Raw genomic sequence first — 24,380 nt, forward strand, 5'->3', positions numbered from 1 at the left:
GCCCAGGAGCGGAATTGCCGGCACCCTTCACTTTTAAAAGAACCCATTTAAACTTTTTCAGAAAAGGGAGTTTGCCCCTATTTCCCATTTTACCCAAAGAAATGCCTTCTAAAGCAAAGCCTGAACGATGTCAGCACATTCTTTATGGCATCATTTATTTGTAGGCGACATACTACTCCCTTAGTCTGTGCGCTTTTCACCGAGGCTTTTTTCTTCTCACTGTTCCTATTGTATGTGGATTAAGCTCTGCTTTTCTTCCGGCTGTGACAGCAAGGCTCCTACAGCTGTCACTCCAAGGCAAAACAGATGAAAATGTGTGATAGGCTGGATGATAAGTATTTAATTTCCTGGCCATCTATGGCTCTTTTCTTAGAGTGGGAAATTATCCTCTGGATTTCCAGTGCCACAGTCAATATGTTTCACGGTGTGGTAATGGTGAGAATCCTCCGTAAAACTGCCTTTGGGGTTCTTTTCTGCTTGTCCCGTAATTGTACTTTGTATTTATCTGGAATGAAATTGACATGCAGGGAGTCAGGTAGAAAATTAGTTTGTGAGAATTACTACAAATGCCATCAACAACCTGAAGCCATCCAACCCCACCAAGCATTGAGTCTTCGGTGGTCACTTTGTGAGACTGAACTGCGGCTGCCCCCTCCCTGTCAGCCCAGCCTGCCACAGTCCTGGCCGTTATTTAGCCACTGATGTTTGCACAGTCCTCCCCGTAGCGGGGAGAGGGAGGAGAGTGCCTGGCCCAGCAGCTTGCTCTGCCGCAATAGGAACACAAAATCTGTATGAATGAGGACGCAGGACAAGGAGGCGGGGCAGACAGGCCAGCACGTGGCGGAAGCAGCCAGAGGCTGTTCCCACTTCCCAGGTGGCTGGAGAACGATGTGGATTAGGGACAGCGCACGACGGGTCTGGTAGATTCAGGGGCCGCCTGGTTTGCTTGCTCTTGTGGTTTGCTGTCACTCTAAGGGGAAGAAACGGTAGGTGAAATGTTTCTGAATCGGGATTTCTAGGAATATAAGGGTATCTTAGTGAACTTTGATAATATCACAGCAAGAGACCCAAGACTCGGAATCTGCCCTGCTCTCCTATCTACCCCACCCACGTGAGTCCCAAGCCTGCTCTGAGCAAGGGACCGTAGCCAAATGGGAATCGCAGTGTGTTTCAGGAAGCACTGTATGAATGCCTACTGATCTTCTGCAGAGGGCCCCCAGGGCCAGGCAGGAGCACAAGTGTCAGCTTGAGGCCCACAGAGGGCCTTCTAGCACCTACCCTGAGAGGAAGTTGTGCCTGGGTTTTGTGCCCTAGATGACTCACCTCTCCCTAGTCCTGGCCCTGGCTGGGATATTAACGTAGACAGGCTGTCTTCAGAGCTCAGACTCTTACCCACTTTAACAGAACAGTGACCACAGGTGGCATGCCTAGTTTGGAGGGATGGGGCACAAGACTAGGGCAGAGCAGTTAGAAAGAAGCCCAGCCTCATTTTCCCGAGGGGCAGCAGGCTCCCGGGCATCCCTCACTCATGCCTGGTGAGACAGGTGCAGCTTTCTTGACTCTAAACAGGTCCTCGCACCTGTCACCTGGCCCCCACCTTCACGAGACCTGCTTCCTTCACGTGCTGTGGCCATCAGGTCCTGCCTGCTGTGCCCTCCCAGGGGTCCTAAGGTCTGGCGGCGTGTGTCCTGCTGCAGGTTCTGGATGTGCTGTGTTCCCTCTGTCTCTGCGATGGGGTCGCAGTGAGAGCCAACCAGAATCTGATCTGTGACAACTTGCTGCCCCAGAGAAACCTGCTCCTGCAGACGCGGCTCATTAACGATGTGACAAGGTAAGGCCACCACCGTCATTCCAAATGCCCATCTTGTCCCCAGAAAGGAAAGGAAGAGGGCTGATCTCAACTCCAAAGCCACCTGCCCATCATTTCTGTGCTGATGCAGCCGCGTAAGACGAGACCAGGCAAATGTGTACTTTTTCAGGGCCTTGTACTCCAATCCCTTCAGCTGAGTTTCTCAAACTTCTCCTGTAAAGCAGCCAAAGGTAGAGTAAATATACCCTCTGAGGGCTAAAGAATTTGGCCTTGAGAGAGGGGTCTACCATGTTTTATATTAAACATTAATGCATCTCTTATACCTTCTTCCTAACGTATTTATTTTTATTTTGCTGTACCAACACTTTTTTCTAAAAATCTTTTAATAGAGTGGATGTCCCATGTTGAGACCATGATTTCTTGTGTCCTCTGGCACATGGCCGTTTACCCCAGGGCCATCTGTGAAGGCCAGGATGAAGTTCACGGGCCCATGCAGAACCCTGGCCTACTGGTCCATACATGCGGCCACATGGGAGTCATGAACTCACTGGGCCCGGACTAGGGACCAACTTCAGCAACTTTCCACCTAGACCCGCTCTCTACCCTGCAACGTGAGAAAAGAACCTCCCCTCAGAAGTGTAGAGCAGGCTCTGGTCTGCAAGCATCACACAGACTTTCTGCTGGGTACCAGTCTCGTTTTTCCCCTGTGAACCCAAAACTGACATAGCCCCAGCCCAGGCCAGTGGACCTCTAAGAGTAGGATTCCAACCAGGACAACTCCAAGTAGTTTGTGCCAAGCTTTTTAACCATTTCTGCTGGATACATTCAAACCTCTATCCCTTAACAAAGTTGCCTAATAGTCATGTCTCCACACACCCCCTCCGCCTTTTTTGTCATCAAGCTTGAATTTTTTTTAGCTTTATTGAGGTATAATTGACAAACAGAAGTGTAAGATATTTAAAATATACGATGTGATGGTTTGGTACACATATACATTGTGAAAGGATTCTCCCCATCGAGTTAATTAACACATCCAAGCACCTCACACATTTACCATTCTTTTTTTAATGAGAACGTGTGAGTTCTACTCCCTTAGTGAATTTCAACTATACAATACAGTGTTATCAACTATAGTCACCATGTTAAATCCTCAGACTTTATTCATCTTATAAGTGACCGTTTGCGCCCTTTTACCAATCTCTCCCTATCCCCCCAACCCTACCCTTGCTCTCTGGAAACCATTTTTCTGCTCTTTCTAGGAGTTGGACTTTTTCTTTTGTTTTTTTCTTTTTAAGATTCCACAGGTAATTGATACCATGCAGTATTTCTCTTTCTCTGTCTGGATTATTTCTAATAGTGACTTCTTAATGCTTTCAAGAGGCCATTGTTATTAATAAGGCCTAGGGGGAAAAGCTGATGCTATGAAAATGGTTTGGGGGTCCTTAAACCAATTTACCAGAAGATGGAACTTGAGTAAGTCGGTTCTTTCACTTAGAGAAGAAACAAGGGTCTGTAATCATACAACTCTGTATGATGTGTTCATCATCTTTACCTGTGGATGGCACTCCGTAAATGTTGGTTGCCTTGAATAGAATATTTGAAGAGGTATCCTTTATATTTTATAAGGGAATTAATGTTGTCCTGACACCTCCCACTAAGAACTTGATCCAGTGTTGGAGGCTCGAAGCTTTTTGTACTTTAGAACAAGATAAAAATCACAAAATTGCTCTTGCCCTTGGTTTACATGGGCCGATGCTTCCTATGGTCTCGTTCAATTTGCTTTTTTACTTCTTAAGAGTCTGTTGATGCCACCTGTCCCATGTTTAATTTCAGTATTCGGCCAAACATCTTCCTGGGAGTCGCTGAGGGCTCAGCACAGTACAAGAAGTGGTACTTCGAGCTAATCATCGACCAGGTGGACCCCTTCCTCACAGCAGAGCCCACACACCTGCGGGTGGGCTGGGCCTCTTCCTCAGGCTATGCCCCATACCCCGGAGGCGGAGAAGGATGGGGGGGCAACGGTGTTGGTGATGACCTGTACTCCTACGGCTTTGATGGACTTCACCTTTGGTCAGGTGAGCACCTTGCCAAAGCTTTGGCCCCTTATCTCTTCCTGAGGATGACTGATGCTCAAATTGTTCAAACTGAGATGGTCACTTCTTGTTGAAATGATATAGGCTCAAGTCTCAACTAATTAGGTGGTTAAGCAGGAAGAGCATCACATCTGAAATGAGACTGTCCTGCATTTAAACCATGAGTCTGGTACTTCAGCTGCATGGTCTAGTACAGATTACTTAACTTTTCTCAAGCTCAGTGTCTGCTTCTGTACAATCCTAATTGCATAGACTTGTCAAGATTATATGGGTAAACAGGGAAGGAGAAAAAGACTGAGCATTTACTTACTGGGCAGTAGGCTACATATCTTTTGTACGTTTTTTCTCTCATTTCATTCTTACAGTGACTCCCTAAGGTGGATAATATTGATCTCATGTCACAGACATGGAAACTGAGTACAAAGATGTTTCATTAACTTACTCCCAATCACGCTGGGACGGATCCACATCTGACCACAAGTCCGTCATTCTGTCGATGCAACATATTGCTTCGTGATACACTTTGTAAGGTGTCTGGGTCTGTGCCTGACACACAGTAGATGCTAATCTCTTAAAGGAATTCAAAGCTTCCTTTTTTTATATAGACATTGATGCCTTCCCCAAAGCATGTCCATGGCCTGTGCCTGTGGACAAATGGGTTGGCTTCTGCCTGGGTGAAAATGGAAAACTAACCCTCAGGCTTTCGCCCACAGCAGAAGCTCTACTCCTCCCATCTGTTGTCCACAGTGTGTCTTATCTGTACCTTTTGTAAAACTGCAACTGGAGACACTGTGTCCCTTATAGAAATGCCTTAGGTAAGCGTTGTGCTGCATGCCTCTTACATAAGGAGCCAGGACATACATTTCTCCTTAAATCCAGTACCAGGGAAAAGTTTGTCTCCACAGGGCAAAACTATGTATTTTCTTTTGTATCTGAGAACTACATTATCCATCATGTTTTCCTTCTTCCCTTAGCTTCCAGCTAAAACCAGTAGCTCAGGTCCTGGTCACATGTTTCTTATAGTTGGTCTTTACTTTCAATTGATCAGTATGGGGTTTTTTTGTAATTTTGTGCTGTTTTATATTCAGTATAAACATTTTTTAACTTTTAGGAATGGTGTAAACGTATTTATTTAGGTACTTCTTTATCTGGGATCATTTATGGGAAGAAATCGTCTGTGTCTGTTTTTGTGCGTCCCAGGGGACAGTGTGGTACAGACAAAAGTGGGTACAAGAGGGCAGGATGATGGGTTAGAGGGGAATGGCAGTCTTGTTCTCATATCCTCCCAGCTTAACCTTCCCTGGTTCCATTTTCATGGGGGGTGGGGATGGATCTTCTCCTCTTGGTTCTCAGAGCCCCATCGTAGAGCCACTGTTTCGTGGTGATACGGTCATAGTAGCCTTTAGCCTAGATTATCATCAGATGGCATAAGGCTCTCAGGAAGTTGTCTCCGGGGAAGTGATTTGAAAAGAAGGAGTCCTTATGCTCACACACATCTACAGCTCCTGAGTTTGATAAAATTGAATCTGTGGGGGAACGAGTGGGATTGAGGTGAGAAAATCATTACCTCCTGCCTGCTGGTTGCCACTCAGCTCCTGCCCTGTCCTCACTATGAGCCAAGCATATTCTCTGGATCCCAGGCTGCACCTAACAAGAACTCTGGATTGGTTAAGGAAATACGAAGTCACCAAGACCCTTGGATGAAGCAAAATGGCCCCTAGTTTCAAAGAGAAACTAACCATTCTCAAAGGAAAACACTTACTCCATCTTTTCTAGATTTCGCAGCCCTCCGTGCCCCTCCATGGCATATCCCTTTGTAAAGTCTGCAGAATAAATACATCAGTGAGTCAGGAGACAGACGACCCACTCGTTGTGCATCAAGAAAGGGCTGCTGTCAGTGCATTTCAGGACGTGGACATCCATCCAATTGTGTATTGTTCCAGGAGTGGACGGTGCCCAGGAGTGTACAGTGTTCCCTTCTTTCCTCTTGTCCTCCCAAGACCAGGAAGCCAGATATGCTGAGCCCACACAGTCATTACTAGCAAGGGCTCATCTGATTGGAAATACAGGGGAAGGGGGCTTGGGATTCAGTTTTTCAAAAGTTGACTGTGGCTCTCTGAACATTATTCACATAGTAATATAACTCCGTATAGGTGCATTTGGGGGACTTCACCCCTCAGCCTTCAGCATCTGGTGAGATGTAGAGAAACCAGCATCTACAAAATTGGCACCTTTCATGCTCACTAAAACACAAAGCTTCCTTGGGTTTGGGCATCATTCTGAATTCTCCAAGCAGCACACAGGGAACATATATATCTAGCAGAAGGCACTACAGATGGATATGTCATCGTGTGCTCCAGCAGAAGATATAAGGTTTCTGTTAATGGCTTCTACCAGGACAGCAGTGAATTCTGGACTATCTGATGAAAGGGTAATTGTCTGATGTAGAAATGAAGTGAAGTGACGCTCTAACTTACTACAGGAGGGAATGGAGGGTGGCTAGGGAGAGAGAGTGGAAACTGGTCTGACAATTTTTCTTCTTTTCCTTGAGATGTAAATGCCCAGGTCCATTACCTTTATTATTTATTTATTTATTTATTATTTACAGTGTTGTGTTAGTTTCAGGTGTACAGCAAGGTGAATCAATTATACATATACATATATCCACTCTTTTTTTTTTTAAGATTCTTTTTCCATATAGACCATTACAGAGTATTGAGTAGAGTTCCCTGTGCTATACAGAAGGTCCTTATTAGTTATCTATTTTATGTATAGTAGTGTGTATATGTCAATCCCAATCTCCCAATTTATTCCTCCCCCCCTTATCCCCTGGTAACCATAAATTTGTTTTCTACATCTGTGACTCTACTTCTGTTTTGTAAATAAGTTCATTTATACCCATTTTTGTAGATTCCACATATAAGTGTTATCATATGATATTTGTCTCTCTCTGTCTGACTTACTTCACTCAGTATGACAGTCTCTAGAAATGGGAGAAAATATTTGCAAACAAAGCAACAGACAAGGGGTTAATCTCCAAAGTATACAAAAAACTCATGCAGCTCAATATCAAAACAAACAACCCAATCAAAATATGGGTGGAAGATCTAAATAGACATTTCTCCAAAGAAGGCATACAGGTGGCCAAAAAAGCACATGAAAAAATGTTCAACATCACTAATTATTAGAGAAATGCAAATCAAAACTACAATGAGGTATCACCTCACATGGGTCAGAATGGCCATCATGAAAAAATCTACAAACAATAAATGCTGGAGAGGGTGTGGAGAGAAGGAACCCACCTGCACTGTTGGTGGGAATGTAAATTGATACAGCCACTGTGGAGAACAGTATGGAGGTTCCTTAAAAAACTAAAAATAGAACTACCATATGACCCAGCAATCCCACTCCTGGGCGTATACTCGGAGAAAACCATAATTGGAACAGATACATGCACCCCAGTGTTCGCTGAAGCACTATTTACAATAGCCAGGACATGGAAGCAACCTAAATGTCCATCAACAGGAATGGATAAAGAAGGTGTGGTACATATATACAATGGAATATTACTCAGCCATTAAAAAGAACAAAATAATGCCATTTGCAGGAACATGGATGGTCCGTTACCTTTAAACTTATCTATGTGCACAAATTAAGCCACTGCCTTGAACTGGTCATTAACTACTTATTAAAGCACAGAGGATGTTGCCGAAGTTGGAAAGAATGGCAGAGCCCTTAACACTTTGTCAGTAGAGAAGTTCAAGAAGGAACAGCATGGCTTTGGAGGTATGCCTGGGTTTGAATCCCAGCTCTTCACTTATTTGGGTTTTTTAACCAGGCAAAAAGACTTGGTTTCAGAGACTTGGTTTCCTCAGACGAAATGAAGATGATACAAGGCTCTTAGGAAATTTAAATGAAACGAGGGATGTGGATTTTTTGACACACACTAGATGCAAAGTAAATATGATTTCCCTTCCTTCAGTGTCTATGAAGTCAACCATCATCATAAGGACCAAGTCCAGAGTTTCTCAGTCAAGATCATGAGATTAGCCCCATCCTGAGGGGGAAAAGATCCCAGGTTCCATGCTGAATGGGAAAGGAAGTTTTAAAGTGACATCCTGGGAATATGAATGAGCTTTTTCTCTGGGTAGGGGGAGGGCAGCCTTAATCGGTCTTTTTAGCCACCAGAGCCTATGAAGTCACTTTCAAGCACAGCTGTACAAATATCCCCCATCTCAGCCCTGCCCAGCCCTCCCTACAGACTCCTGAGTCAGGCCAGCCACTGTGATTCTCCTTTCGGAGGAATGGCTCTTTTCTTATCATCATTTTCTCCCTCCTGATGTAGCCTTTACATACGTAGCCTCTCAGAACTGCAGTCGGGGGTGAATTTGGCTCAGGGCAGCCTATATAGTACGTCACTGGTTAGGGAGCAATTTCACAGGAGGAAATCACACCTACCCTTCCCTTTTTGCAACTTTTTCCCTTGCAGAATTGGAATAAGCAAAGGAATTCACCTTCCCAAGAGATAAGTGATACAGAAAGTAAATGAATGGAATGAAATTGTATTTCCTGATTTCTTAGAACTTCTGACTCATGAGGAAAAATTAGCTCTACAGTCAAACTTGGATGAGAGGGTCTTTACGTATCTCCCTACTAAGATGAGCTCCAGGGTATCGGTTCATCTATCAAAACACACCCTACTGTGACTTGGACTTTTCCAACCCTAGCGCTGTGTGGAGAGGGGTCAAGGAGTAGCTGTAGAACACCAGCATTTTTATGTATTTGGATCTTCTCGCTTTCCAATTGCCTGAATATTTGTGTTTACGTTATAATGCCAAACTCTGCGGTGCGTGGGGCGATGGAAATGCTGAGCGACAGTGTTTCCAATTGTCTACATTACTCATCAGGAGAGATGAAATCCCTCAGTATTACACCCTTGGGTTCATTAGAAGATGTACGGCATATGATAAAGTGGCTTTTCCCTTTATCTTAAAAATGCTAGGCTTGGAACAGCCTTTCCAAGCTTCCTGGCACCTTCAGGTGGTCCTGAACCTCTTAAGTCAGGGGAGGTTTCTTCAGACTAGCAGAAGAAACTAGTAGCAGAGGCCACAAGACTTCCCAGACTGTCTCAGTAGGTGGTCCGATGATTACTCAGAGTTCCTAATATCTGGAAAAGCAGTTGAGGCGATTTAGAAAAACTGTGACATATTTACTTTTCCTTTCTACAACATCACATTTCTATTGGTTGTGCTAAAAGCATCAAATACATCGTAAATGTATTTGAAAGTGACAGGTTTTGAGCACAGTCTTTCAATAAAGGGATTTATTGGTTTCAGTAACTCAATTTTCAAATCACTTTCCTAGACTCAGCCCTCAATGCTATGATTCTCCATATTGTTATTTTTACCTAATATTATAAAGGACATACTATCCCTACAATGTTCGGGTAAGCTTATCTACTGTTAGCCTAGTAATTAACAAGTCTGGAGTTATAAAAGCAATAGTAATAGCATTTATTGTGGTTTGCAATGTGTCAGGCTCTTCCAGTTACTCTCTATGGAATAGTTCATTCAAAACTCACAATAGGGCTTCCCTGGTGGCGCAGTGGTTGAGAGTCCGCCTGCCGATGCAGGGGACACGGGTTCGTGCCCCGGGTCCGGGAAGATCCCACGTGCCGCAGAGCGGCTGGGCCCGTGAGCCATGGCCGCTGAGCCTATGCGTCCAGAGCCTGTGCTGCAGAACGGGAGAGGCTACAACAGTGAGAGGCCTGCGTCCTGCAAAAAAAAAGCTCAGACTATGATTTTGATTTACCTATAGATGCTCTTAGCAAATGTTCCAGCAGCAACTTCTACTAGGCACCAGTCTCTTAGAATACAGGAGTTAAAAGACAGTGTCCTTCACCACAAGGACATAGCTTCTCGTCCTGGTGGTGGTTTTCAAATGAGAGAGCAGACTGGACAGGAGAGACACTCCCAGCCATCCTTCCTCAATAAGGCTCTTGGTGCTCTGGCGTATTGAAGGCTAAGTAAAGCTCAGAACTCAGTCTCAGGTGGCATCAAAGCAGTGCCGTATGAAGAGCATCCCCCATGGAGGTTGCGCTTCATCTTTACTGGCTGAGGCTCAGACTGGCACAAAAACCAACAGTGAATTGTGAGAGGGTGGGACGAGAGGGCCCTGGAGTCACAATTCAACCCTGTCAGTCTTGTCCTAGTTGATGTGGATCTCAGAAAGCTAAAGGTCCTCCTCATTTGTATTTTTATCCAGTAAGGATCTCGATACTTTTAAAGGTAGTTGTCCAACCCAGCATTTCGATAATTTCCTGGTTTTCCCAAATTCATGGAAATCTCTCAGGATTGGTGCAAATGACTCCAGTGATATTTTCCAGAAGTTAAACTAATTGAAAAAGAAATAGTTGAAGCAGGAAAGATTGGTTTTTACTGGGAAAACAAGAAGTCTTAAGAATGAGGCCATTATGGCAAAGTTTGCTGAGTTTTAATACCAATTACAGACTTGAATATGATAAGGAAGGAAAGATTCTGGGACCCTGGGATATCTAAACTCCATAAAAGGAGCTGAGAGGACTCAGTCTTGTCAAATGGAGACATTGGAAAGGTATCAAACCTACACACTCATCAAGTTTGCTTAGATTTGTTTTGTTTTAAATAGTGTTGACTGTAGGTCCTACAATGAGGAAGTTGTTCTTCATCCTCAGTGATGAAACAAGGTATAAAGTCGTAAAAACAGAGTCTGAGGCCATCCCAGGCTAATGTGCCAATATACATTGAATATATTAGGTGCTGTTGCCCTGTGGCCGTGCCGGTGGTCCAAGTTCTACATCCTTTATTCCCCTATCACCCCTCATCAGGCCCCCACAAAGCCCCACGTTCCAGCCTCACCAAACCCTAGCCATTCTGCAAATGTCATACACTCATACACTCCTCTTGCATAAGCTGTTCCTGCTGTCTGGAATGCTCGTTTCTTTCTCATTTATCTGGTGAACCTTTCATTCTTCAAGTTTTAACTTGTTCCATACTCCCAGGCTGACCTTGCACCTTGTTCTACCTCTAAAGGCATCTCGTCATGTACACCTTCATTCCAATAGTTATACTGAATTGTAGTTCTTTATTTGAATGTTTATTTTCCACAAGACTATGGATTTCTTAGGAGTGGGAACTGGATCCTCAGTCTTTGATCCCCAGCCCCAAGTACAGTATCTGGCACAGGGTAGAGCCTCATTACTGTTTGTGGAAAGGTGGGAGGGAATACAATATGATTTTGTCAGTCAACCAAAACAACCACAAAGGGGTACCTAAATTTTTTTATTAAGGAGAATGTAGTAGTTTCACTATTTTAAAATCCACCACTTAGTTTGGAATCTATTACTAGAATAGCAGTAACCACTGAAAAAGAGTTCTAAACTAAGATTAGGAATATTACATAGCATAGATATATGTACAAAATTTATGAACTCACATAGTCATCATAAGGGGATTTTTTAAAAATTGCCTTTTCCTGGCGTATTATGAAGCTATTAAAAATCTAGTTTCTAATGAATATTCCATTATACAATCAAATATTTGCAATGTGATAAGTAGAAAAAACAAGTTACAAAATCTACCATATCCCAGTTTGGGTGAATATTTAAATATATGTGAAAAAGTCAAAAAAATGTATTATAACATTTTTTTCCTTGTTTATACTTTTCTGTACACACAATTAACATTTATAATGAATGGGTATTGCTTCCATGATCAAGAAACAAGATATACCTTTGTAAATGTTTTGCTTGAAACCCTATTTAATACCTAACTTTTGCCGCTTTGTTGCTCCCTTTCCAGTAGAACTGAGAACTTGGTAGGGGGATGAGAGAGGCGGTTACGATAATTTACTTCAAGAACTTCCAGAATGAGATGGTGTGACATAGAAAACCTAAGAGATGATTCTCTCACTACTTTAAGTTAGGTCAGGAAATGACAAATCATCTTATGAAAGATAGGCAACAACAACAAAAATCAACCAATACAGCGTGTAACTGACAATGTGTTTCCCTGCCTCAATGAAGTAATAAATTCTTTAAAACAAGCAAGCAAACTGTGCTGCACCGTTTTGTGGCTGGATGGCTTTGCTCTTACCCACTCGGATGGCTCCTGCATCCGGTGCCGAGGTGGCCATGTCTTTTAGAGGAAATAGAAGAGAGCAAGACCTTGGGGCATCTGTGAATAAACACACACACATAACACACTCTAGGAGCCACACCCAGCAAAGCGGTTTGCCCGTTACTTCAGACACCAGGCCAGAATCTGAGCACACGTTGAACGGGTTGAATTCTTGTTTGTTCTCATTCCTGGCGGCTTGAGTCTTTCCTCTGGGACTCATCTCGTCTTGGGCTGCCTGTTCACAAAGCTTAGGAAACCATTTCTCATTGCTCACCTCACCTGTGAGCATCTCCCCAGAGTCCCACACACCTTCTTCCTGTTCTTTGCTCACCAGGCCGCATACCCAGAGCCGTGGCCTCCATCAACCAGCACCTCCTGAAGTCGGACGACGTGGTGAGCTGTTGCCTGGACCTCGGAGCACCCAGCATCTCTTTCCGCATCAACGGGCAGCCTGTGCAGGGGATGTTTGAGAACTTCAACACAGATGGGCTCTTCTTCCCTGTGGTGAGCTTTTCAGCAGGTGTCAAGTAAGTTATGGCTGTGATTTCACGGAGAGTAGCTGTTCCCCCAGCTCCCACCACTCTTATGAGCTGGCGAGTGTGGTAATCTCCTTCAGGGCTTCAGCACCATAAGCCAAACTCCCCGAAGAAAGCGATGGTGAAAGGGGAGGAGCGATTCAGAGTCACGTGTATATATTTGTGGGACACGCACCTCCTGCCAGTGTTTATGTTATGTCCTCCGATAAATAGTAAGATGAATAAGATAAATCCTATGTAGAAAATTACCTTAATAATTGTAAAAAGTATTTCATGCTCATTACAAAAAAATTTGAAACATATAGATAAGACAGTAAATATCACCCATAATCCCAATGTTTAGTTCTAATCTCTATTAGTAGTTTGGTGTATTTTCTTCAAGTCTTTTATATTACAGATATATGTAGTTTTTAATTGACATCACACTAAAAATGAAGTTTTGTCTTGATTTTTTTTCATTCAGCAGTAAGTACAGAGCCTTTTCCTGAGTTATTAAGTATCCTTCTCAAAATGACTTTTTTGGCCAATAATATCCTTTCATTTGGCTGTCCCACAATATAACCATTACTTTATGTTAGTCTTCCCTGCTGATTTCTTTTTTATTGTTATAAATGAAATTATCGTGAACATCCTTGAGGATAATTCTTTTGTCTGCACTTCTGTTTAGTTCCTCCCAGAAGGAGGTCAAAAGGTATAATCTTTTTAAAGTCTAAATTTACAATCGTGTGGCCAAAGAGGTTTTCAGGAAGATTGTACGAACAGTTCAGAATTCATTATGAACAATTCTGAAACCTAAAAAACTCTGAAAACCATACATTTTTTTCTTAACTCATTTCACCACAAACTCCGACCTGAACTTATTTTGTGTAAAAAACTGGCATCAACAGAAATGAGGCTGTTTTCGGTCCTTCGTGTATTCAATTTCTTGTGAATGTTTACGTGCTTAACAGCAAAAATGTATGTGTTTGATTATGGGGTACAGCCTCTCACCTAGCTGGAGGTTCTGTTTAATATATACTACGTCTTATTTTCTGTCTTCTTTAAAATCTAAAGCATTCTGAAGTCTGAAACACAGCTCCAAAAATTTCAGATAAAGAATTTCGGCCTGTAGTATCATTTAAAGTAACATATGGGAATACCCAACTGATTGGTTCCCCATTAACTTTTACTGTTATGGGTTATTTTTAATCTGTGCCAATTTGAGAAAACTGTGTCTTAGTTTTAACTTCCTATTTGTTTGATAACTGATGTGGTTAAACAGTTTTTATGCTGATTGTTCTTACATGTTATTTCAACCCAAGATTTTTTTAAAATTCTGTGTTCTCTGCCTTTCTGGTATTAATTTGGGGGGCAATATTTTATATATTAAGATTATTAAACTATTATTGCTTTCAAATATTTTTCCCAGTTAGTGATTCACCTTTTTAAACTTAGTTTTTTTCTTTTTTTTTCCCCTTTTACAAAAATAATGCAAGTCAAAAAAAAAAAAAAAAAAACCAAGAGCCCATAATTGTACCACCCAGAGATAACCATATTACCTTTTTATTTATACATCTCAATAATTTTAAATTAAATTGGGCTTGTACTATGCATTTTGTTTTTCTTCATACTGTTGACAACTGTTGTGTTCATTGTTCTACCCCTTTCCTTTTTTTTTCTTTAAACATCTTTATTGGAGTATAGTTGTTTTACAATGGTGAGTTAGTTTCTACTTTATAACAAAATGAATCAGCTATATGTATACATATATCCCCATATCTCTTCCCTCTTGCGTCTCCCTCCCACCCTCCCTATCCCACCCCTCTAGGTGGTCACATAGCACTGAGCTAATCTCCCTATGCTATGCGGCTGCTTCCCACTAGCTATCTGTTTTATATGTGGGAATATATATTAGTCCATGCTGCTCTGTCACTTCGTCCCAGCTTACCCTTCCCCCTTCCCATGTCCTCAAGTCCATTCTCTACATCTGCGTCATTATTCCTGTCCTGCCCCTAGGTTCTTCATAACGTTTTTTTTTTTTTTTTTAGATTCCATATATATGTGTTAGCATACAGTATTTTTTCTCTTTCTGACTTACTTCGATCTGTATGAGAGACTCAGGTCCATCCACCTCACTACAAATAACTCAATTTCTTTTTTATGGCTGAGTAATATTCCATTGTATATTTGTGCCACATCTTCTTTATCCATTCATCTGTCGATGGACACTTAGGTTGCTTCCACGTCCTGGCTATTGTAAATAGAACTGCAGTGAACATTGTGGTACATGACGCTTTTTGAATTATGGTTTTCTCAGGGTATATGCCCAGTAGTGGGATTGCTGGGTCATATAGTAGTTCTATTTTTAGTTTTTGAAGGAACTTCCATACTGCTCTCCATAGTGGCTGTATCAATTTACATTCCTACCAACAGGGCAAGAGGGTTCCCTTTTCTCCACTCCCTCTCCAGCATTTATTGTTTGTAGATTTTTTGATGATGGCCATTCTAACTGGTGTGAGGTGGTGCCTCATTGTAGTTTTGATTTGCATTTCTCTAATGATTAGTGACGCTGAGCATCCTTTCATTTGTTTGTCTGCTATCTGTATATCTTCTTTGGAGAAATGTCTGTTTAGGTCTTCTGCCCATTTTTGGATTGGGTTGTTTGTTTTTTTGATATTGAGCTGCATGAGCTGCTTGTAAGTTTTGGAGATTAATCCTTTGTCAGCTGCTTCATTTGCATATATTTGCTCCCATTCTGAGGGTTGTCTTTTCGTCTTGTTTATGGTTTCCTTTGCTGTGCAAAAGCTTTTAAGTTTCATTAGGTCCCATTTGTTTGTTTTTATTTCCATTTATCTAAGAGGTGGGTCAAAAAGGATATTGCTGTGATTTATGTCATAGAGTGTTCTGCCTATGTTTTCCTCTAAGGGTTTTATAGTGTCTGGCCTTACATTTAGGTCTTTAATCCATTTTGAATTTATTTTTGTGTATGGTGTTAGGGAGTGTTCTAATTTCATTCTTTTACATGTAGCTGTCCAGTCTTCCCAGCACCACTTATTGAAGAGGCTGTCTTTTCTCCATTGTATATTCTTGCCTCCTTTATTAAAAATAAGGCGACCATACGTGCATGGGTTTATCTCTGGGCTTTCTATCCTGTTCCATTTTTCTATATTTCTGTTTTTGTGCCAGTACCATACTGTCTTGATTACTGTAGCATTGCAGTATAGTCTGAAGTCCGGGAACCTGATACCTCCAGCTCTGTTTGTCTTTTTCAAGATTGCTTTGGCTATTCGGGGTCTTTAGTGTTTCCATACAAATTGTGAAATTTTTTGTTCTAGTCCTTTGATGGGGATTGCATTGAATCTGTAGATTGCTTTGGGTAGTATAGTCATTTTCACAATGTTGATTCTTCCAATCCAAGAACATGATATATCTCTCCATCTGTTTGTATCATCTTTAATTTCTTTCATCAGTGTCTTATAGTGTTGTGCGTACAGGTCTTTTGTCTCCTTTGGTAGGTTTATTCCTAAGTATTTTATTCTTTGTCTCACAGTGGTAAATGGGAGTGTTTCCTTAATTTCTCTTTCAGATTTTTCATCATTGGTGTATAGGAATGCAAGAGATTGCTGTGCATTAATTTGTATCCTGATACTTTACCAAATTCATTGATTAGCTCTAGTAGTTTTCTGGTAGTGTCTTTAGGATTCTCTATGTATAGTATCATGTCATCTGCAAATAGTGACAGCTTTACTTCTTCTTTTCCAATTTGGATTCCTTTTATTTTTTTTCTTCTCTTATTGCTGTGGCTAAAACCTCCAAAACTATGTTGAATAATAGTGGTGAGAGTGGGCAACCCTGTCTTGTTCCTGATCTTAGTGGAAACGCTTTCAGTTTTTCACTATTGAGAATGATGTTGGCTGTGGGTTTGTCATATATGGCCTTTATTATGTTGAGGTAAGTTCCCTCTATGCCTACTTTCTGGAGGGTTTTTATCATAAATGGGCGTTGAATTTTGTTGAAAGCTTTTTCTGCATCTATTGAGATGATCATATGGTTTTTATCCTTCAATTTGTTAATATAGTGTATCACATTGATTGATTTGCGTATATTGAAGAATCCTTGCATTCCTGGAATAAACTCCACTTGATCATGGTGTATGATCCTTTTAATGTGCTGTTGCATTCTGTTTGCTAGTATTTTGTTGAGGAGTTTTGCATCTGTGTTCATCAGTGATACTGTCCTGTAGTTTTCTTTCTTTGTGACACTTTTGTCTGGTTTTGGTATCAGGGTGATGGTGGCCTCGTAGAATGAGTTTGGGAGTGTTCCTCCCTCTGCTATATTTTGGAAGAGTTTGAGAAGGATAGGTGTTAGCTCTTCTCTAAATGTTTGATAGGATTCACCTGTGAAGCCATATGGTCCTGGGCTTTTGATTTTTGGAAGATTTTTAATCACTGTCTCAATGTCAGTGCTTGTGATTGGGCTGTTTATATTTTCTATTTCTTCCTGGTTCAGTCTCGGCAGGTTGTGCATTTCTAAGAATTTGTCCATTTCTTCCAGGTTGACCATTTTATTGGCATAGAGTTGCTTGTAGTAATCTCTCATGATCCTTTGTATTTCTGCAGTGTCAGTTATTACTTCTCCTTTTTCATTTCTAATTCTAATGATTTGAGTCTTCTCCCTTTTTTTCTTGATGAGTCTGGCTAATGGTTTATCAATTTTGTTTATCTTCTCAAAGGACTAGCTTTTAGTTTTATTGATCTTTGCTATTGTTTCCTTCATTTCTTTTTCATTTATTTCTGATCTGATCTTTATGATTTCTTTCCTTCTGCTAACTTTGGGGTTTTATTGTTCTTCTTTCTCAAATTGCTTTAGGTATAAGGTTAGGTTGTTTATTTGAGATTTTTCTTGTTTCTTGAGGTAGAATTGTATTGCTATAAACTTCCCTCTTAGAACTGCTTTTGCTGCATCCCATATGTTTTGGGTCGTCGTGTTTTCATTGTCATTTTTTTCTAGGTATTTTTTGATTTCCTCTTTGACTTCTTCAGTGATCCCTTGTTTATTAAGTAGTGTATTGTTTAGCCTCCATGTATTTGTTGCCCCTTTCCTGTACCAGTTGGATGCTGTATTAATTATTTTAGTCTGACAGTACATTTTAACATTTGTAAGGCAAGACCTCATTATAACTCTTTTGTCGCAAAACTTTCTTAGCCATTCTTGATACCTGCTTGTTAAGGAGATCGTAAGTGATTGAGTGGGAGACTAGAGTCAGTACAGTTAGAATCATGCTGGTTTCCATTGGAAAGGGCCATGAAAAGAGGAGAGTTGTGGAGAGCAGACACTTAAAGCTGGGACCACAAAAAATCCATCTGAGAGCTTCTAGTATCCAACTGATGGGACTTCCAGAGTGATACCACTGTGATAGGTCTCAGTACCTCCGGAAGATGGATAAATCAAGGCATATACATATATTTTCAAAAAAAGGATACAACTTTCATTCTGTCTCAGTTAAATAGACTATTTAGGAATAAAGAATTATCCTTTGGATATGATATTCAACTTTTAGAATTTGACACAGATATGTAAACATACATACTATACAGCAGGGGTTCCCAACCCCCTGTTAGGAACCGGGCCACACAGCAGGAGGTGAGCGGTGGGCAGCAAAGCTTCATCTTCTGCTCCCCACTGCTCATGTTACCACCTGAACCATCCCTCCCCAACCCCTGTCCATGGAAAAATTGCCTTCCACGTAACCAGTCCCTGGTGCCAAAAAAGTTGGGGACCGCTGGTATACAGTACAGGTGTACCTCATTTTATTGTGCTTTGCTTTATTGCAGTTTTTACAAATTGTAGCTTTGTGGCAAGCCTGCATTGAGCAAGTCTATTGACACCATTTTTCTAACAGCATTATTTTTTAATTAATGTATGTACATTTTTTTTAGACAAAATGCTATTGTGCACTTAACAGACGATGGTATAGTGTAAACATAGCTTTTATATGCACTGGGAAACCAACATATTCATGTGACTCAGTTTATTGTGATACTTGCTTTATGTGGTGCCTGGAACCAAAGTCACGATATCTCCAAGGTACGCCTGTAATGTATGTTTGCAAACATACATAGCAACACAGTATACACATCCCTACACATGTACACACACATATATAGACATATTTATAAACATACCCATGTAGATGGATATAATATATTGAAATTAAGCATTTTCATTGTTTGAGGTTCTTGTAACAAATGGAGAACCACTATAGTAAAACCTTACTAAGGTTGTAAATATGCCCATCACAGGTTAAGCCAGAGACTCTAACATCAGCCTTAGGAACTATATTCGAAAGAGCTGAGCGTTCTTTACCTGTGTTTCTCTGTGCTGAGAATATTTCCATGAGAATTTCACCCCAATTCTCCCTTTTGAAGTGTGATAGAATGTATCATTCCTATTTCTATCCATAGGGAGCATGTAGAAAACAAGAAGTGGTATTGAAAGACAGAGGCACTGTAAACACAAAGAAAACTGATTGGAACAAAGACCCTCTGGCAATCAGGGGGAAAACCAGCAGAAGCCCCATTGTACATCTTTCCCACCCTATTCCCCGGAAGTAAAGAGAATGAGCAGAAATCTAAATCCAACATAACAGCATTTGGACCTGTTGGCTCAGTGCCTTCTCTGGAGAAGCAAGGTCACTGAGCAGTTAGTTCTCAGGACTGCATTTTCCTGGGTAGTTAATGGCCTTGGTCACCCAGCATCAGTGCCCTTCCCTTTTTTCTTTGTTTTGACCATATCCTACTCACTGGGTTTCACTAATTTTCGAAGAAAGCTCACCTACTTCCCAAGCATCTCATCTGAGAGAAGTGCTTAGCTAGAAGTCAAATCTCCGGAGAAGAGGTCTTTGCCAGTCTGCTGGCTAGTGGACTTCTCTGCATATTCTGTGTTTAGCAAACAGTATATCCGATCTCAGACGTTGCATGACTTTTAATCATTAACTCATCCACTCGCTCCTCCTCAGGTCAAAGAGATAGGAAATTTTGAGTGTGATATGATTTTTGTTGTTGGGGATTTTTTGAAATCTTCTCTTTGCAAAGATTGTGGCTAGCAGGGGAAGAGATAGGGGGCTCAAAGGTATTCATATGTAGAAGACGTTTCTAGTATCTTGTGTCTAGGTCAGCATCCTTCCAGTGCACAGGAGAAAAGAAGCAGAGTTCCAGGATAAGAACGATGAGACGTTTAACCCATTTAGAAGGCACAACTGCTGAGAGAATTTAAGAACTAGGGGTCCAGATGCGTTGACTTGAAAAGTTAACAGCTTACACATAAGAACCTCTTGCTCGTAGCAGTTGAATGAGGGTAAGCCGAAAGTTATATCAGGGGACTTGATGTTTCTTAAGCCTCCTTTCTATCAGGAAAATATCACCTGTGTCATATTCCTGTCTTTGGTTCTCAGAACCTGATATGGTCTGAGGAGAGGTGGAATCACAGTTGGTTGCATACTTGGGAAATACATGTTACTGAAATACATCCAGCCCGTCACACGAAGTCTTTGCTCAGTGTCAGTGCTGGTCCTGTGTTGGAGTAGCCAATTCTTTTATTTTCACTTATGAGCAAATGAGATCAATATACCAGTACTTACTCTTACGTCAATTGGTAAAGTATGATTTGGTGCTGAAACCCAGCACGTCTTCTCTGTGCTACTTCAGTTCAGTTGTACGAAAAGCTAGAAAGAGAAAACAAGATATTAATCCAAGTACCTTATTGAAAATAAATGTGTTTAATAACAAAATTGAAAAGAAGTTATTGTTTTCACCCAATATAGTAGAGTACTTGCCTAGTTTCATAGTGTCCCTCCCAGCAAGGTACAAGGTTATTCCTATCTAGAAAGAGATTCTTCCCTCATCATACAAACATTGAGAATTGTTTCTCATATTTACTTTCAACTTCTGTGAGGACTCTAAATTAGATTCCTCTCCATTTTCCTCCTCGGTCTTTACCGAGGTCCTTGTCTTGAATTTGTGACCCCACAATTATTTTTATAATTACAGACTATGTTGTTAATGATACCTGATGAGGCTGTCCTTGCCAGCGGTCATTGGAGAGCAAAATCTTTTTCAATTTGATTTACCCACAGTGACGTCAAAAGCAGCCTGAGCAATTACTAATAAAATCCACAAGTCAATACGTGCTCTCTTTTCTAACTATTATGAATGTGCCTCCTTAGTTTCCTTCTCACTGTGGTTTGTTTGTGGAGTGTATTATTAGTGTAACAGGCCCTGAGTGTAACAACCCTATTCATTCTGGGACAGAATTTGGGATGAGGCATGTGTACCTTGGAGCCCACCCAAAAGGTTGAATTACTTAAATACCAGGAAGCTCTTATGAAAAGGTAATCTCACCCTGCCAAGCGGTATGATGGCCCGGGCCACACGGAGAACATTCCACAGAAGCCACAGTGTGTAGTGACATTTGAGAGCTGCTTTTAGTTTTGCAGAAAATTGATGCGTTAGTCACTGTAGTAGAATCTATTTCATAGCTATGGTTAAATTCCCCATAGATCTGCTTAATCTTCTCATGTAACTCTTTTACCAGCCCGTTCTCGTCTATAAAAGCAACACGAACCAAAGATGGTTGGTATTTGCGGTTGCTGTTTGTTTTCTGTTGGTATCCACCAGGCTTGGCTAAAATTCAGGTAACCAGTAGCTTAGCTATTTCCAGCTTGCTCTGGTCAATGCTGTGGAAATTATTACTGAGATAAATATACTTTTGCAGAGAACGTGATGAGCGCTGGCTGGATTGCCCTGGGCTTTCATCAAACGCTGGCCAGAAAGAAATATGAATGTGAGAGCATACATAACTCAAATTGTTCTCCCGTCTTAACGATATGGACTAAAGATGCAATTATGAATCATGACTTATGAGTTGAATTTAGGTCAGCAGAAGCTCGCTAATTCTTTCTCCTGCTAACCACAGCCTGTATCTTTTTCTTCTTTGGAACACTATCCCAACTCCTGGGAGGGATTCAATAAGAATAATGGGACATCTAGTAAGACTAAAATGATTTCACAGTTTGCTAGTACGCTATGAATAAGGAAACCTAGACATCCTTTTTGAGAATAGCAAAGGTTTGTCTTGATGTTTACTCTCTTTTTTTTTCATGGATCAGTCTTTCAGACTTGGGGATTTGCGATAGGTATTCTCATCTCTTCTGCAAACTGGCAAACAAAAATGCACAAATCTTAAAAGATGAAATTGGAAATGCCAGTGGGGATTTTTCAATGCAATTTTCTCTGTTTTTTTAAAATTAGTCTAGTCAATAAAAAATTCCTCTACACATCCTCAAACTTCACTACTCCCAGGCGGCTATTACTGAAGCCATTACTCATCTCTAAAGTGGAGAAATCTAAGGACACAGTCACTGACTGTAATCACTTTAGGAAGAAAAAAAAACCTTGGAGAGCTGATGGCATGTCTGAGTTATAGGAAGAACCCCAGAAGATGATACATGTGCTTCAGTGGAAGAGATTAAATTGATTTTTTAAATCTATTAATGTAGAGAAAAATTGGAGGGTAAAGAAGAACTGATTTTAATGAGCTCCGTTCTTAAATTATCTTTTTATTTGCAATTTAACATTTTTTGCGATGCTGAGAGATTCAGTGGAACCCAAGGAGCAGGGAAGAATATACTTAGAGAAGAGAGGTTTATATTCTGATTGGAAATTTAAATCTTTTAAATTTCAAAGGATTTAAAAGATAAACAGTAAATGCCAGAAAACAGATTTATCAGAAGAAGTAGACTAGATAGGTGTAACTTTTGTTGGTTCTCTTTCCACCCCTTCAAATCCATGCTCTGGACTCCTGGATAAGTTCTTGGGCCAGTTCTATAGCCTTCATTACTTCTTTTAAGGCCAGGAACCATCTTGCCAATACTTAAAAAAAAAATTCCATCTTCTGAGTAGTATAAAAACTCCAGATTTGTATCCAGTTAATATTTGAGCCCGACCCCGCTCCCCCTGCAGTTTGAGGTCGGGCACCTCTTCAGTTAGCTGGCTCCTTTCTCACGCCCCCCAGGGTCTAGGGTCCAGCCCAGACCCAAGATGACTGGGGGATGGGCACATCTGATGGAGTTGGTGCAGCTGCCTTGTGGCATCAGGACTTTTGTAGCGGTTGCACAATTGCTGCTTCTTTCTCTTCTGAGGCCCTTTTGTAGCTTTCTTGGAGAGCACCAGGCTGGAAGCGTCCAACTTCAGTTCCCTTGACTTGGCTTTACCACCTGTACTGGCTGCTCCCTTCTGGCTGACCCCAGACCTCCCCCCTCCCCTCCCCCTCCAGCTGCATGGGCCTCCTACCTCCCCCGGCTCCTGGGTTTCTGATCTCTGCTCAGTCATTTGCCTTTCCGGCCAGAATTCTTTTCTGATGGCTGGCAGCTGGCTCATTTCCCCCTCTGCTCTTCACTATCACTAGGCAGATATGACCCTCACTACATCCAGGGGGTACTCACAAACTTCTGAGTAGTTCCTTACAGCCCTCATTTGACTCCTGATGGGCAAGACCTCCCATCCCTTTCTCCCTGATGGTTTTCTCCAAATGAATTCTTTACCTTTCCTATCAGTGTGGAGGTATGGGGTGGGCTAAAGCTGAAAAGGTTTCACAGTTTTTTGGTGGATCCTCATAGTTGGTCCAGCACTTCACTTCAGGATGAGAAAACAGTGGCATCCTCTGAATTAGTTGCCTTTGGGACCTCTGCTAAAATGGAGACAGAGGGGATCCCGTTTTAATATCCTCAAATAATTAAAGTGGGCTTCAGGTATTTTATTTCTTTCTTTGGACTGTTTCCTTTAAACCTCTATTTTATCCCCATGATTTCCTTTGACCTGGACAATCTGGGGTCCCAGAGAGAGCTCATGAGGACCACCAATATTGGTGGTGGTTTGCTGGAGCCCTTCCCACAGACTCTGGGCAGCGAGGGAAGGATCCACAGATGGCGGGTGTGCCCACACCGGCTCCCATCCAGTCCCGCCTGCTGGGGAGCAGGGCTCTTGTCTGGCAGGACTTGGGAAGCTACCCAGAACCATGCCTTCTGCCCACTGAAGCACAGCATAATGGCGTTGGAAGACGAATGCTTCAGTAAGCAGTAAACGCTGATTTCTGGCTACGTTAATTTTTCATTTTACGGTCTTTGTGGCCATTCGAGGTGATAAGATTAAGCTGTAAAACCAGATTACCATTCTCCTTTTAATAACCGAATATAAAAGCAGCACTGTTCTCCCTAAGTGCTACACTGGCTTCCCACCTTGCTTGATATGTTATCTATCCGGAAGACAACAGCAGATTTAAAAGCATAAGAGAAGTGTTAAAACTAAACGGAACTGGCGAGAGAGCTTATGAATAATTAAATCCATCTAGACGTCCTCGTAAGAGATCGTTCGCTTGGCCTTGGAATCCATACGCTAGTGAGTAACAAAGAATACAGTTGCTGTACGAGCTCCCAGGAAGCTTCAGCTCTTCACAGGAAGGATGCTCAGTGAGAAGGGAAAAGCAGAAAACTGCCCACACAAATTCTTTGTTCAAAACAATTTAGTTTTATCCCATAGTTTCAACATGTCAGTAACACAATCTGTTATGTTGCAATTGAATTTTGGAAAGTTCTCAAGAAATTTTAAGTCTTAGTCATTATTTCCTGAAGTTCTACTAAATTAGTAACATTGCAGGCTAGTGACTCAATTTTGTTCTTATATCATTGTTCATAGTCTTAATGCACATAGATCGTGCCCTGTTATATAACATTTAACGTAGGAACATTCAC

The 24,380-nt window shown here is 41.5% G+C and overlaps 1 protein-coding gene across 1 annotated transcript in view; it reads left to right on the plus strand.

Annotated features, from left to right (window-relative positions):
• Nucleotides 1-24,380, plus strand: part of RYR3 (ryanodine receptor 3) — a 364,723-nt gene that overhangs the window by 112,317 nt on the left and 228,026 nt on the right. The window contains exons 16-18 of the mRNA XM_060293473.1: nucleotides 1,698-1,831; nucleotides 3,644-3,885; nucleotides 12,394-12,586. Coding sequence (XP_060149456.1) covers nucleotides 1,698-1,831; nucleotides 3,644-3,885; nucleotides 12,394-12,586 — 569 coding nt within the window. The remainder of the gene's footprint in view (nucleotides 1-1,697; nucleotides 1,832-3,643; nucleotides 3,886-12,393; nucleotides 12,587-24,380) is intronic.

This window comes from Globicephala melas, chromosome 2 (genome assembly GCF_963455315.2).
Source record: "Globicephala melas chromosome 2, mGloMel1.2, whole genome shotgun sequence".
Taxonomy (NCBI): domain Eukaryota; kingdom Metazoa; phylum Chordata; class Mammalia; order Artiodactyla; family Delphinidae; genus Globicephala; species Globicephala melas.